We start from the raw sequence: 16246 nt of genomic DNA on the forward strand, positions 1-16246 counted from the left end.
CCGGTAGTCTGACGGGGAAACCTGCAATGATAAAAAATGGAATTGATGAGTGACTGAGTGTGTTCAGAAGTCTGCACACTCACACACCTGCTGCTGTGTGAGTTATTTGAGTCTGGGTAGGCGTGACAGCTGAGCCCAGTACCCCTCTAGTTATGGATTTCCTTTGCTTCAGGTTAATTCACACAGAGATAAGTACACATTCTTACAAAGCCCCTCTCTCCACCCACTATTGTATGCAATCATATGTCAACAGTCCACGGTAAGAGACATGACATGCCTCAGGTAAGAGATATGTCACAACTGCTGTAACTTTTTTTTTTTCCCTATGAAATGAGTTCACTAGTCAGTTTTTGGCCCGTTTGACTTCATTTCCTTTTGTCTCTGTTCCTCTGTTATTTCAGAGGCTGATCGCTACGAGATACATGTTCAAGGTCCCCTGTCAGCTGGCCTTGTGCAGTGAGAGGCCTTGGCAGGAAACTGGAGGACAGGACAGGGGAGAAGTTGGGTGTGTCTGAATTTTACATCTTCAGTTAGCCAGGACAGCTGGTTTTCAGGTCTCCCAGGTGACCCTGACCTTAGTATTTACTCTTTTTGTCTCTGTGGCCTGGGGGGGCATCAAACATCAGCCTGAGGGCCAAATACAGCCCGGGGTCCCTTTTCCCAATTAAAAGTGGTGTTGGGACACAGCTGCATGCATTGGTGTGTAACTGTCACTGGCTGACGGGCAGTGTGCTGTCTTGCGGACAGAGACCTAGTGGCCTACAACCGAAATGCTGCCTGTCCGGGCCGCTGCAGGAAAAGGCCACCCTCCCCGGCCCCAGCCTGGGTCTTAGCCACGTCCTACTCTTGGTCCCTTAGGTCAGTGCCCTCCTGGTTTCTCAGCCACTCCGTCAGCTGTGCAAACAGTTCTCTGCATCCGATGCCCTGTTCGAGACCGGCGTGGCTTTCTTTTCTTGCTGGATCCCAGTACAAAACCGAGGGGCTAAGCCCTAGCTTTCGGCTTTTTCTGGGCACACTTTTTGAGCGTGATTGCTTTGTGAAAATCACGAAGGACGTGCTGAGGGTTCTGCGTGGAATGAGGCCAGGCCCTCCCAGCCTTCTTTCGTTTCCCACTTTCTGTTTTATTCCTTTGGCTCTGCCTGTCCCTCCGCCTCTCTGACCTGTAGGAGGCAGGGCAGGCGGGCAGCCTCTCAGAAAGGCGGAGTTGGTAGAAATGCCCGGATTAGGTTGGTCTTGAACGCTGAGAGCTGTCCTGTCCTGTGGCATGAGCCAAAACCTCCTTTCTCTGCTCATTCTTCTGCCCTGGCTTTTTAAAGTCCGCCAACCGCAGACTCATCGTGCAGGAGCCCATGTGACAGGGTGCTGGTGGGGTCCTGTGGATATTTTGTAGCTCCTGCTCTCTTGGGATGGGGGGATTTCTGACCCCTGGGATGGGCTCCTGTGCCCGGGGTGGCTGACTCTGTGTGTCAGCTGCCTGGCCACACGCGCGAACCCTGGGAAGTCCTAGCACATTATTGTGGTTATACTTTTGCCTTTGACCCTGTCGTACAGTTGACAGTGGCATTTTTGCTTCTGAGCACTTGGCAGAGACTTAAAAGCTCAATGCAGGTTTGAGCACTTTGCAGGCGGCATGAGCGGAGGGTGGTTTTGCTGAGGGCTGGCCTCTGGCGCCCCGTAAGAGATGCTTTTCACATATTTAGCTTCTGGAAGATATTTTGCCATGAAGCTCGTTAAATGTTGGGGGGTGTGTGCTTAAATAGAAGGAGAAGAGTCAAAGAATTTGGAGGGAATGCCCTCTGTTAATGCACCTCGTTGTCTAACTGAAGCCACATCCTGTCTCTGCACAGGCCCAGGGAGCCTGGCAGGCAAAGGCCTTCTGCAAGAAGCGTGGTCCTTCGCGGCGCTCACGGGAGGGCGTGGCGCCTGGCACACTTCTCCAGTGAACAGAGTGCTTTCTGTTTGCTAGTCTGGTTCTTTGTCATTGACACATATTCCTAACTCAGTGCTTACCCCGTTCATACCTTTTTCCTTTTTATTTTCTTGGTTAAACCCAAAGGATTGGAGAATTGCGTATATATATATAACAAAACAGCCTTGTAGAACTGTAATCTCTGTACCTGTGCACCTGTCTCTGGCTTTGTATATATTTAAACTACCTAATTTGTCTGTCTGCATAGAACTCTTTACTATCTATCTATCTATCTATCTATCTATCTATCTATCTATCTACTCTAATTTAGTTGTCTCTCTGTCTATGTCTATCTATCATCTATCTATCTATCCAACTATCATCTATCTATCTATCTATCTATCTATCTATCTATCTATCTATCTATCATCTACCTATGTATCTATGTATCTATCTATCTATCATCTACCTATGTATCTATCTATCTATCATCTATCTATCATCTACCTATGTATCTATGTATCTATGTATCTATGTATCTATCTATCATCTATCTATCTATCTATCTATCTATCTATCTATCTATCATCTACCTATGTATCTATCATCTATCTATCTCTCATCTATCTATCTCTCATCTATCTATCTATCTATCTATCTATCTATCTATCTATCTATCATCTATCTATCTATCTATCATCTATCTATCTCTCATCTATCTATCTCTCATCTATCTATCTATCTATCTATCTATCTATCTATCTATCTATCATTTATCTATCATCTGTCTATCATCCATCTATCTATCTATCTATCTATCTATCTATCTATCTATCTATCTATCATCTACCTATTTGTCTAGAAGTAACACTGCAGAGGCTACTGCTGGATATCTTAACCCCAATGAACATACCCACTGCCACCTGAAGCTTTTCATCAAATCTCTTCTCACAGTGACATTAGCATCGCATTTGGCCAGAAACCTCTCATGGAGCACATACCACATCGGCAGGACCACTGTCCTGGGAATTCAAAGACTTGACCATCCTCACTGATGAGCTAATAGGAGAGATGAGGGTCCAGAAGTGGGGCTATTCAGGGGGTGTGGTTACACCCACAGCCTAACCTTTCTGCTGGGTAGAGAAGGCTGATGCTGGGGATGGGGAAGTTTCAGAGAGAGGCCGGGAATGAATCTTACTGAATGAGGAGGAGGGGGAGTGAGCTGAGATACAGCAATGTAGGAGAATGAGGGCCACGGCTCGAACCCTGAACTCTTTATCTTTGGGCTCCAGAGAGCTGGGTTCTCAATGTGGAACCCCTCCACCAACCCCATCCGCATCACCCGGAAATGGTTATAAATGCAAATTCTTGGCTCCGATTTCAGACCTCTTGAGGTAGAAACTGCAGGGATGGAAGCCAGCAATCTCTCAGCGAGCCCCCCAGGTGAGTCCAAAGCATGGTCAAGTGTGAGGACCCCTGGCTGCTGGGCAGAGTAGGGGGCAAAGCTAGAGGTGTGGGAGGGCAGGCCTTGTAGGCCAGTGGCTACGTTTCGAAATCATAGGTAGGGCTGGCATTGGGGCAAGGCAAAGAGATGCCCAGGGTGCAAAGCAGAAGAAGGCAATTGGACTTAGGTGCCAGCCCCCCGCCCTTGCAGAGGCCCACGAGTGAGCCGTTCCTTAAATGTTTTGTCCCCAGGCCCTCACTAGCTTCAGTCCCAGCACTGAACTATATATTTTTAATTTTTGTTTATTTATATTTTAGAGAGAGAAAGGGAGGGTGGGAGAGAGAGGGAGAAACAGAGACAGAAAGAGAAGACAAAGAAACATTGATTTGTTGTCCCACTTATTTATGCATTTATTGGTTGCTTCTTGTATGGGCCCTGACTGGGGATCGAACCCACGACCTTGGTGTATCAGGACATCGCTGTAATCAACTGACCTACCCGGCCAGGGCCAGCCTGTGAGTGAAGTGAGACCTAGGAATACGCAACACAGAGGTGGAGGCCCACAGAATGACCCACGTGAATCGAGAGATACTAGATGAAGAACATGATCGCATATGAGCTTGCTCGAGATCAGCACAAAAAAAGAAAATCTAATTTTCTTTTCTTTTTCTTTAGATTTTAAATGCATTAGAAGCATTTCCTCGGTTCCAAACCCTGAGAGTCATGGAGTATTTATAGTCTTTATCAATGTTTTAAATCTTCTCTTAATCTAATTTTTATTTTTAAGTGTGACAATTGAGCGATGATATTCCCTCATAATTAAAAAAATATTAAACAGAATATAAAACTTTTATAGCTAATATCTTTGTACACACGGATTATCTATCCCCCTGGGACTGGGCTATAGTTTTTATCTGCGGATATAAATCTCGTCTTCCATGTCATGTCCATGTGGGAAATTTAAAAAGCTTTCTTTATATTCTTACGCAAAGATCTTTGTGTAGTTCCAGGGGAATTTATGCCTACAGGATCCTCTTCCGATGATATAGGGAGCTGCGGGTAGGAGGTTTTCTGGGAGCCTGTATGGATCTTCTCATGTCACACTATAAAAGCTGTTGACACTGAGCAGTAGTTTTACATGTTGAAAACGCTTGAAAGAAATGTTTCAGGGAAACCTTTCACAGACCCACAGTTCCCCCTCAGCTTTTCTAAAGAGTGCCTACCTAGCTGCAATCTTGCTTTTCTACCATTGTGTTTACACGGTTAATTTTTTCATGTATTTTATTTTCATTGACTGCCTACTTTCCTTCTTTGGTTAATCGTCACCTGAGGATATTTTTCTATTGGTTTTTAGAGAGAGTGGGAGAGAGGGAGGGAGAGAGAGAGAGAGAAACATCGATGTGAGAGAGACACGTAGATTGGTTGCCTCTCTCATGACCTCAACCGGGGCCAGGGTTCAAATCTGGAACCTAGGTTCATGCCCTTGACTGGGAATCAAACCCAAGACCCTTGGGTCTGCAGGCTGATGCTCTAACTGTGGAGCCAAACCGGCCAGGGCTGACCACCTACTTCCTTACAGTGACTTAGAACAAATCATGAGTGAGAGTCCAAATAAGATGCATTGGCAACATTGGAAAACATTTCTTTTTTTAAAAAAAATATGTTTTTATTCATTTTTTTAAGAGAGAAACGAAGTGGGGGGGGGAGAGAGAGAAAGAGAGCGAGAGAAACATCGATATGAGAAACAGGGTCGGCTGCCTCCTGCACGCCCCCTACTGGGGATCAAGCCCACAACCCCAGGCATGTGCTCTGACCTGGAATCAAACTGGGACCTCTCAGTCCATGGGGTGATGCTCAATCCACTGAGCCTCACCGGCCAGGCAAGGAACACATTTTTCTAGTGCCAAAACTGAGATTATATAAAAAGTATCCATTGCGTATTTGGCACCTGTTAGAAAAATCTTGTGAAAACATTTTCTCACTGTTCCTCTTTTTAATTTTTATCTTTGAAAATAAAATTTTTTTGTGTGTGTTTTGTCACATCCAAGGGATTACTTGGAATAATTGCCCCATGATATGGGTCGAGCTGTGGTCCATTGTATGTGTCCCAGGAAGGACGATCCATTCTCGTTTCGAAGTCCCGAGGACTCTCTACCTGTTAGAGAGCAGGAGGTCCTCAGCTCATCTTTCCAGCCCATTTCCTTCTTTCATTCATTCCTTCCTTGTCTGTGAAATTCTCATGACCCAGAGTAAATGAATGGTTTCGAAGCTGTTTCATTTTTATGTAAGTCAGTACATTTCTAAGTTAAATATCACACCTTGTTTCCCCCTATAATAATAACCTGTGTGTTGCAGATGGAAGTCACTCTGTTTAGAAGAATTCTGAGGAGTGGGTGGGGCGAGGGCCGAGGGGGACAGAGCCCATGAATGAATCAACATAGAACTAGTAAAAGGTTCTGATCCCTTGGGAGGAAGGAGAAACATAACAAAACCCCAATGCACTATATTTTATCCGTTATGTCTGCTGAGAAATTAGGGTCAGGACCCAGAAACTTTGCTCCATGTCCGGGTGTTTGTTTCAGCTCAGGTGGGGTGGGCTTCTCCTTTGATCGGTCATTTCCTTTTCTCCTTGCACATTCCAAGCTGCATTAAGATGACAAATTTCACTTACAGGCTCAGGAACAGACATGAAAACCTGAGCTATTGAGCTAGCAGAGTGAGTGCGGAGGAGTCGATTTATTGTGGGGAGAAAGGGAGTGTTTGAAGACCACAGAAGAATTTGAGAGCCCGGCTCTGCGTAGGAACTCACACAGGATGGCCCGACGCTGCCCCCAGCCAGACTCTGCTCTCCAGCCTCATCCCAACTCTCCCGGGTGGAAGAGAAATGTTAAATTAATTAAGGGACTTGGTAAAAAAGCCCATGCACATATCCCGGAATATGTTGCTAGCAGATGAAACTTTATTTGGACATAACCTTCCAGTGAGCTTTGCAGAAATATTTAGGGTGAAAGAAGCAGAATAAAGGTTTTATGTTCCTTTCTGTCTGTGAACTGTGCCGTACATATGTCTCTTCTCCTGTCCTGCCTTTGGAGGGGGGCGGGGGGGGGATCTTGCACAGCCAAGAGCAAGTCTGTCACATCAAACATGACTGCGTTAAATACTAAAATGTTCAAAGTCCAACTGAGATAGATAAAGGCTTTGATGGAAAGTGGATATTTCCCAGGGACATTGCAAGCAATAATCCAGATGTTATGGTGTAATGCAGCGAGTGTCCATGGATAGATCAGGAGCTCCAGCCAAGCCGCGCCTGACGGAGGCCCTAGCGTTGCCCTCCCATGCTGGGCCGCCATATGGAACCTATCTCTAGGCCCCCTTAATAACCAGCTTTGGATCCCATTTTCACAGAGCTCATAGAGCTAAGTGGGGCTGTTTTATGGACAAGTTAGATAGAAGCCCTTCCAAGATAAACATCCAATTTGAAATTAGGACATACCAAGCCACAGAATTATTTTAGGGCATATTTCATAGAAGCACGGCCATTTTTCTTAAGCAATTGCCAGACTGTAGGATGCCCTTTGATCTCTTGTGGACATTACTCCCTTCTTTATAAAAAGGATTTTGAAATAGTTGCAGTGTTTAGGGAGGAATATGTCTGTCGGAGCTTTGAAGCATGGCTATGGGACAGGTCATGCATTAGCTTGTTGGTTGGCAAGTCAAACTCTAAGAAGAAAAAAACAACAAAAAAGGAAATTGCAGGAGGATAATGTGAATCAAAATCTCATTTTCTTTTTAAAGGTGGAAGTTTTTAGCCTGTGCGCTTAATATGCCATAAAATGTTGTGTATCTACATCTGAATGTGCACATAGAGATAGATAAACACATATCTACTTATGTATATGGTCTGTCTATCTATATATTGCAATGGTGTGTGTTGTTCTTAACAAACAGAAAATGACTGAACTTCATTTTATAAACTTTCATTATGGAGTATATTCGATCCACAACCCGATGACAAATAGAAGTTGCAAAAGAATGTTTATATTTTCCAGAGGAGAGGGTTTTTTTCTTCTTCTTCTTTTTAAAATTAATTCTTTTCTTGTCTGCCCTCTCTTCTTTGTCTGGGCACCTCCAAAAGCCGTGTGTGTGCGCGCGTGCGCGCATTTTAGGAGAAAAGTAGCGTGGATATGAAGTTGGGGAGTATAGATTGCTTTCAATGTCTAGGTTATAAAATGATCAGCCGCATAGTTGGTGTGACACCCTTGCACCGTTCGCTCCGAGTGGCGGAGTGACGTATGTTGGATGAGGTAAGCCGGTACATAATTAATACGGCACTGACACACCATTTGTTGTGATAAATTGTGACTAACCGGTGTCCGAGCAAATTGGTGTCTAAACGATCTTGAAGATATATTGGGCAGATGACAGCAAGAATATATAGTGTTAGAAATTCATTGCTTTACTATGATACTTGGCGCCATTTACATTCTTCAGTCCATTTATTTCTCCTTCAAATAAAGCGGTCTATGCTCGTGCCATTTCATTTATTGAACGGAGAACATAAATGAACTCCGCCAACCAAATGCAGTGTGTGGATGGCGCTGGGACCCTCACTCGAACAAACTAACCATAAAAAGACGTGTGGAGACCGTCAGGGAGATGTAAACATGTTCTGGGCGTTTAATGATATTAAGGGAGTTAGGATGACTTTTGTCGAGTATGATCATGGCATGGTGCTTATGTAAAAAACAAACATGGACGTTGCTGTCCAATACTTCAGCCAGAAGAAAATAGTGAAGGGGTAGATTAAGTAAGACTGGCCAAGTTTTGAATCTGGTGACTAAGTTCGTGGAGATCTCCTATACTGTTCTGCCTTTGCATTTGTTTGAAAAATTTGCATCATGGAAATTAAAAATAAAGTGTGCGTGTCCTCTTGATAATGGGTGATGTTTGCCGTTTTCTATATTCGGTTCAAGGTGCGTGTGAGTGGGCGTGAGTAGCATAATTAAGAAAATAAAAAAATATAAGTTGCTAGTTACTGGCCCCTACTGGGTCCCAGGCACTGTGCACAGTACTTTATACATCATCTCCTTCCCCTGATCTGCAAAGCTCATCTGGCTGGCTGATCACAGACTTTGTTTTAAGTTGTGAATTTCTCCATGGCCCGAGTATTTTAGTAGCCCAAGGAATAAAGGGGAGTGGGGACAGATTCAGTGTGGAGGATAAATTCAAACCACTGTTTCTGAATGCCCAGAGGTCTTCTGTTTCCCTGCAAAGCAATGCCTTGTTCGTATATGTCTGTTTCCCAGAATGCCTTCCTTCCCTTCCTATTATTAAAATAGCCAAGGGCCCAGGTGAAGGATTCCTACCCAAGAGCTGGCTGGGAGGACAGGCCAGTGTAAAACCAAGCGTTGCTCGTATTCATCTTCCCGATATTGCTACAAGTTTAGTGCTGGAGAAGGGAGTCCCATGATGTGATCGCAGATCCCCACAGCCAATGAAGAGTAATAGCATTCTCAGGCAGGGAGTGCTCTCTGTAATCAAATATTGAATGCTGAAATGCCTGTGATCACCAAAGGCTTACACAAGCATGATCAGCAAGCTGACCTTTCATCTTTATTTTTTATTTCAGTCCTCTCTGATACGAAACCTACGGCTCTCAGAGGCCTTGAAAAAGAACCAACTCTGGAACGGGATTTTAAGTATCACTTTGTTGGAAGGGAAGAATGTCTCAGTGGGGAACATGACAGAGATGTTCGTCCTGTTAAAACTGGGAGACCAGAGGTGTAAAAGTAAGGTAAGTTGTCAATTCCTTAAGGAGAAGAATATCTTTAAAATTAAAAAAAAAATTTTGCAAAAAAAAAAAAAAAAAAATGTTTTCCCACTCTGCGTTTCACAAGAATAGAAATAATTTATTTTTAACCCTCTTAACTGTGAAAGGATTATTCCAGAAAATAAAATAATTATATAACTGCAGTCAATTAATAGGGGTATTCGATTGCTGAGTATAGTTTATTTTCCAGTAACTAGAGCTACAGAAAACTTACTAAGTAATAGATTTGAATGCACAATGTATTTTGTTTTGGAAGTAAGCAAACTGTGTTTCATAGAATGCCGGGAAAAGGATAACTTAAATGATTTCAAAATCTAACAAACAAAAATAAAATAGTAATATGTATTATATTTGAGTTATAATATTTGTGATAACTAAAAATATTGTCAAAATTATATACAGTTTTCTTTCTCTTGCTTGTTAGTATTTACACCAAAAATAGATTCAAGTGCTGCTGGGTTTTTTGTTTTTTTTTTGCTATGATTAAAAAAAAAAAAAAAACCATCTAAACTTTTAAAAGTGATTTGTTTTGAACAAAAACAATGGCATTTTTAGCTGTCTTCAAAAATCAGTCATCTTAGTCTGTCGATCCAAATTCCTTTTAATTTTCAATCTTACTAATTCAGTGTGGGTTTCTATTTCAAAAACCATCGTCTCCAAACCATGGTAATTAATTAGTTTTACATAACTGTCAGACAGGAATATTTTCTGTGTTTTAAGGATTGAGGGAACTGGGGTACTTGAAAGTGAAGCCACTTGCCAAAAGCCACAGAACAAAAAAAAAAACCAACATCAGTGGAAGATTTTGAAAATAGGGCCGAGGGTGTTTGCAGCTGGGGTTTTCCCGTGTGGAAGACATTAACAGAGGCAGACGAGTTGGAAACTGATTTAGGGAGGCAGGAGGTTGTCTCTGCTTACGATTTTCAGCACAAAATCAAATATTCGGTGTCATTTACACCAGCCCAAGGACTAGACAATGGAAGCTCACGATGACTCGTTTGTAAAAAATGTGGAAAACGGAGGGCGAACTGTGGCAGAAATATGCAGATAATTATTTTCACCAGGCCGTTTCAGGCCGTCCCTCACAGAGGGTGTATCCAGGGTAACCACATCTCTGGCTAATATCCCTTTAGCCAGCCAGGGTCGGGCTAAGGATTTATAGAAAAATTATTCACCACTAGGCACACTTAGCCCTCTGGACTAAGGTGAAGTGTAGAATTAGTTCAATATCTGTTCCATCCCCCCTTGGGGGATATTGCATTTAATTTGTGGTCTAATAGGTTTTTTTTTTTTTCCTTCGTGGTTTCTAAATCCTGTGACCTGATATATTAAGTCCAATGTGAAAAACAGCTTAAATGATGCTGTGTGATGTTGGCTGCAGCTGCCGCCCGCCCCGTGCCCGTGTTCCCGGGCGGTAGAGTTGGCACTAAGATTTCATAGTTGATGCTGTGCCCGTCGCGTCTGGTACTCAGCGGCCAGCGTTTCTGCTCCCTTTTCGGCCGCAAATTGAATCTCTGTGTACGTGAAACAGAAATGCCCACCCGGCCAGGAAATCGAGCGCTTGGGCAGTTTGGAAACCCCCTCAGAGAACACAAAACACTTGTGGAGTTCTCTAACCACGTTGGCTCATTTTTTAATTCGGCCACACTGGAAGTTTCTCCTCTCTCTCACCCCAGGGACTAGAATCCGTAAACTGGGATTTAAATCCAATGTCCAAGGCAGCAATGGACAAGTTACGGGTTTCTCTGGCAAGCCATCTCTGACAGATATTAATCAAGACCCCAGACTGTTAATTTATATAGTTCTTAAGCCAGTGCTGAATGAATGTGCCAATAAAAAGGACTTGATTAAGCAATTAATATATTTTCTGTAAGACTGCACAACTCTAAAACGTCCTTGGAGATATGTCATCTACATGTATATATGTATATAAAAGTTGTGGTTTCTTGTGGGGAGCAGTATTCTTTCTAACTCGGTGGATAAATGATTGCCCCTGGGGGTTGGTTAAAAGTGGGCTGATGTTTTGCCAATTCCCCAAACGTCGAAGTCCCTTTCCTTTTACAAAAAGGAGAGGTTGACTTTGCGAGGGACAGACAGGCACCCCCTCCCCGCCTCCTGCAGGTTAGAAATGAAATGAAATGTGTAGAGCTGTCGCAACGAATGGCATTTTGAAGAAAATAAACGTTGTAACCGCATGTTTTCTAGACACTGTGTAAGAGTGCAAATCCGCAGTGGCGGGAAGAGTTTGATTTTCACTACTTCTCTGACAGGATGGGCATCTTGGACATTGAAGTCTGGGGAAAGGACAGCAAAAAGCACGAGGAGCGTCTGGGCACGTGAGTACCTCTCCTTTCTCAAAGGGTGGGTGTCCCGCGTGGGGCTCTCTGTACGGGCCTGGTCTTTGTCTGCTGGGATTAGAGTCAGACTTCATCTCCCCAACCCAAGGAGCCAGAAGTAAGCTGGACCCTAACCTGGGGAAGGTTTAAAAAAAAAAAAAAATTGGTAATGCCATTTAGTTTTGATTAAAAGAGAAGAAAGTATGTCCTGCCACACTCTCAGCTCATGCAGGAGAATGGTCCAGCTTTTCACAGTATTGTTGGTCAGACGTCTAGTCCGGCCTCATCTCTCCCTCCTCCACCCACACGGGGTAACTGAGACACCTCGGGCACATCTCAGTCCCTCTGACACTTGTCACCGCTGTGACTACCAGTGCCCTGCCAACACCCATCAGTGGGAGAATCACAAACTGTGCTGGCCCATGGAGCAGGGATACACCGTGCCAACGTGCAGACGCAGGGAACTCTGTGTCCCGAGGTTTTATCTGAATGGTGGGGATGTGGACCTCCACTGATGAATGGCCAAGTGTGTTATTTTAGTAGCTTCACATGTCATTGTCCCCATGTGTTTTATCTTTCCACATAATAGGAAATGCTTTTCCCAATGAGTGTCAAGTTTCTTCACAGACACAAACCCTAATTTAAGATGTCCCGTTCATGCCATGCTTTGTCCTTGGGTATTTATTTATTATTTGAGCTATTTCCTGATTGTAACTTAGATGTATACCTGTCCTCGTGGTCACCCTGACCCTTTTCTTCGTGGATTTTAAAGGATTTTATTTTATTTTATTTTGTATCCTTTTCCGCTCCCACAGTACAAGAGATAACAAAAGTATCTCTTGGGAGCTGGTTACTCAGCATTTCCCTGCAGTGAACTTTCAGGAGAGGTGAGACCCACCCTAAAATACATCCTGAGTCTCAGAGCTAAAGGAGAGATGTACTAGCATATGTATGCCACAGGCCTGTTCCTGCCGGATTCTTCTTCTTTTTCACATGTCTCACTCATTTTTTTCCCTCATTTTATTTTCTTTGTTGTGGTGGTTCTAAGACTCAGTTATTTGATCTCTCAAATGTTGGGAACCTCTTCGCTTGAGGAGTCGCTTTGAGCGTGACTGAGTCGCACCGAATCCTGAGGCTGCTCTGTCTTCTTTGGTTTTTGACTAACACCTTGATGCTAGTGATTGAAAGTTTCCCATGGTCTCCCTGAGGAAATTCTTGCCAGTGACGTTTCCCCTTGTAGGCAGTTGGACGTGAAGGAAGGAACACCGGCCTTCGAGTTGGACATCGTGGGCTTGCTGGTTATGACACCGTTTGTAGCGAGGTGACCTTGAGCAAGCAACTCGCCTGTGGAATCTGGTTTCCTATCTGTGTAGCGGGGCCGCTGGCCAATCGAAGGGTCATCATGACAACCAGCGACAACGTTTATTTGCTACTTAGGGCTTTTTGAGCACTGAAATTGTAGATATTATTATTACTATTGACTCTGAGATTTTTCTGTATGGCAACTCCAGTTACAACAATTGCAACTAAGTTAATGCAATTTAAGTACATGAAACATAACTAGTAGCATTCCACATTTTTTTTTTTCTGAAACAGTATAGACATCTTCAACGTTTTCTAGCAGCGAGCAGTGAGTTCTCCAAGGACACAGTGGGAAGGACAATTGTTGACTGAAGGATTGAACAGTGTAGATTGGTCTGAACAACACCAGGTTCTGTAGTTGTGGATAAAACGCTAGCGTCCTGGTTGGTTATGGAACGAGAAGTCACACTGGCATTGGTGGGTTGCTAGCTTGGTGACAGCTAAAACGTGGTCCCTGTCACCCAGCCTCTTCTGGGCTCTCCTGAGTCTCCTGTTGTGCTCTGTGCATCTGCAGGTTCCACGGAGCCATGATAACTCCAGTGGGAGTCATTGCAGGTGACATGAGGTGCTCGGGCAGCTTCCCCTCAAACCATGGTGCCTCGTAATTCCAGATTATTCATAGGCACCTCCCCCCAAAAACACAGTCTTTGATCCGAGAATCCGTCCGTGTTCCAGATACCAGGAAATTTGGGGGGAGTAAGAAATAAAGCTGAATTTAACCTGCTCCAACTTTTAAATGGCAAGAATATGAATGATAGACTCTCCCATTATAAATCGGTACCATTTCAAAATGAGCGATCACTTCGTGAAAGTATATTTTTACATTTTGTGGTGACTCTAGAGATGAACTAGTTGGAGAATCTTCCAGACATCATTTAGCTTGGAAAATGTAGGAATGAGGATGCTCATGCCCGGGCTGCCACAGAGCCTCGACCCTCAGTGCCACAGGGTGACTTGGAGAGGGGCTTGACATTTCTACCAGTTTATCCGTGATTTTGATGCTGTGGGGAATCAGGGCTGGACTATTTCCCTGGACAAACTGCAGCCCAGCCACGCCTGACACATCCACCACTTTCTTCCTGTTCACCCCCTCCCTTCACCTCCGAGATTTACAGCTTTTAAAACTAGCGCGCTCTTTCCTGCCCCTTGCATTTAAGTTAAAAGCTGACCAGTCTGTAATATAAAACATAGAATTATGGTAATGAATAAGAGGTTAAAAGCTATCATGGCCAGGGAAACTGAGCAGGTTGGGCTGACTGATATGGTGAAATTATGTGTTGAATTAAAACATTAAAATGCTGTGGGATTAATGGAGAAAGACATGGTCAGGAGGTCAGAAACAATGCTATATCAGCACATTAGCTGCCTGCTGGGGCCGAAGCAGAGCTGTAAAATACGCCTGTTGCGGGGGAAAGAAAAAAAGTAATTTAGCCTTGTTTTCTTCAGGTGAATAGAACCGTGAGCTTTTCAATTGGGGAGGTGCTTCGTAAATATATGGATGTCCATTCTTTTCTTTTTAATATGTTTTTTATTGATTTTTAAGAGAGAGAGAGAAACATCAGTGTGAAAGAGACATGGATCAGCTGCCTCCTGCACGCCCCCTACTGGGGATTGAGGGTGCAGCCCGGGCGTGTGCCCTGACCAGGAATCGAACCGGGACCTCTCAGTCCATGGGACGATGCTCAATCCACTGAGCCACAATGGCCGGGCTATCCATTTCTTTCTTATGTAGGGAGGAAACAGAGACTGCCAAAGAGTTAGTCAGTTAACAAAAAACACTGCCTTTATAATTTGGGTATTTTGACCTTGAATTTTGTGACGCCACTGGAATTCATTTGTCTGTTCATCTTACGCAACAAATACAGAGTAAGCGTGTGATAACATTATCAGCAATGCTGTATCACATCGTGTATCAGACAACTTGCAAAGCGCCGAGGGTTCAATGGCAACTGATTCGGGCGTGGACCCTTGTCCTCAGGTGCTAGGAAGTTTGGGGCAACACAATTAAGCAGGCAGCGGTTCGGGGTGTAGAAAGAGGGCACTTTCTGGAAGAAAAGAGGTCTAAGCTGAGACCTGTAAGATGAGAGGTCGTTAGCCCAACAAGGAGATTGGAGGAGGAACTTTCCAGAAACACGGGATAGCATGGGCAAAGGCCTAGAGAGGAGGGGCAACGCAGTCTAAGACTCTTGAAAGGAATGAGAAGGGTGGTGGAGACTTAAAGGAGTCTGGAGAGGAGGGTGGGAGTGAGGTCACAAAGCCATCGGGCTGTCTCCTGCAGATGAACCATGCCAGACCCTCTCCAGACACACCCACTGGTGACTCAGCGATTTTCTCTTCCGTCATGTAATGCTGGTCAGCAGGGAGGAGCTATTATTGACTAAATATTCTAAGATCTGCCTTTGGGATGAGACTTTCCTGCTCACGTAGGGGCCAGCGTGTGGCACCTTTCGAATGATTGTCCAAACATGGCCACTCCCCTTGCGCGTGAACTCACACCGATGCCCCGGGAACAGAGCTGATCTGCAAATGCTAATTAATCACGTTCTTACACAGATGCTCTGAGCCCGTGTTTTCCACATGGATCTTCCAGGTAGAAGAGCAATTTCATATGTTTTATTGCCTTCTTATTTTTTATTGACAAACGTATTGTTGGCCAGGATTTCTTGGGCTATGGTGAGTTAAAAGTTATTTACAAAAAATTATTCTTAGGTCAGGATTGCTGATAATGTTATCAATGTCTTTCTTCTTGCAGCAACCAACCTCGTAAATTTTTAAAATACTTCCACAACTAAATTATTAGCGTTTTCCTAGGCCAGGCATCAGCAGATTGGAACCCACGGAACACATCCAGATGGCTGCCTGTTTTGTGAATAAAGTTTTATTAGAAAACAGCAGTTGTTCATTTGTTGACGTTGTTCATTACTGCTTTCATGCTGCAAGGGGAGAGCTGAGTAGTTACAATGACCATGATGCTGACTCATCAATTTAATTTGCTCTTTCAAGCCCCAAAGAAATTAAAGTATTGGGCTGAATTCACTCATTAGTTAACCGAGATTGTCAAATCCATTTAGTTTGTGCTGAAACTCCCAATCTGTTACTTATAGGGCTCTTTGACCTAAAAGAGGCAGGGCTGATTTTTGTAGGTTTTCTTTCTTCATTATATGAATGATCTTTAAAAACCAGATAGATGCAAAAGTTTCCCACTGGATGGAAACAACTGTAGGTTCATGGAAATGTGTAATTTCCAAGGAGAAACTCAGTACTTGCTTTGCATTTTGTCTGGTCCGTGATTTAGCATTTGTTGAACATAATAAACCACTCTGTTCAAGTAAGTTGTGGCTTTAAACTATCACCAAGAGAGTTGG

The 16246-nt window shown here is 43.8% G+C and overlaps 1 protein-coding gene across 3 annotated transcripts in view; it reads left to right on the forward strand.

Annotated features, from left to right (window-relative positions):
• MCTP2 (multiple C2 and transmembrane domain containing 2) overlaps positions 1-16246 on the forward strand; it is a 160775-nt gene that overhangs the window by 62982 nt on the left and 81547 nt on the right. For 2 of the 3 annotated variants that reach the window (XM_036277870.1, XM_036277872.1), the window contains 2 exons: positions 8983-9147; positions 11389-11519. In XM_036277870.1, coding sequence (XP_036133763.1) covers positions 8983-9147; positions 11389-11519 — 296 coding nt within the window. Of the gene's footprint in view, positions 1-8982; positions 9148-11388; positions 11520-16246 lie in introns of those variants that run through there. The other variant, XM_036277873.1, reaches the window with a different exon arrangement.

Source organism: Molossus molossus, unplaced genomic scaffold (genome assembly GCF_014108415.1).
Source record: "Molossus molossus isolate mMolMol1 unplaced genomic scaffold, mMolMol1.p scaffold_m16_p_24, whole genome shotgun sequence".
Classification (NCBI taxonomy): domain Eukaryota; kingdom Metazoa; phylum Chordata; class Mammalia; order Chiroptera; family Molossidae; genus Molossus; species Molossus molossus.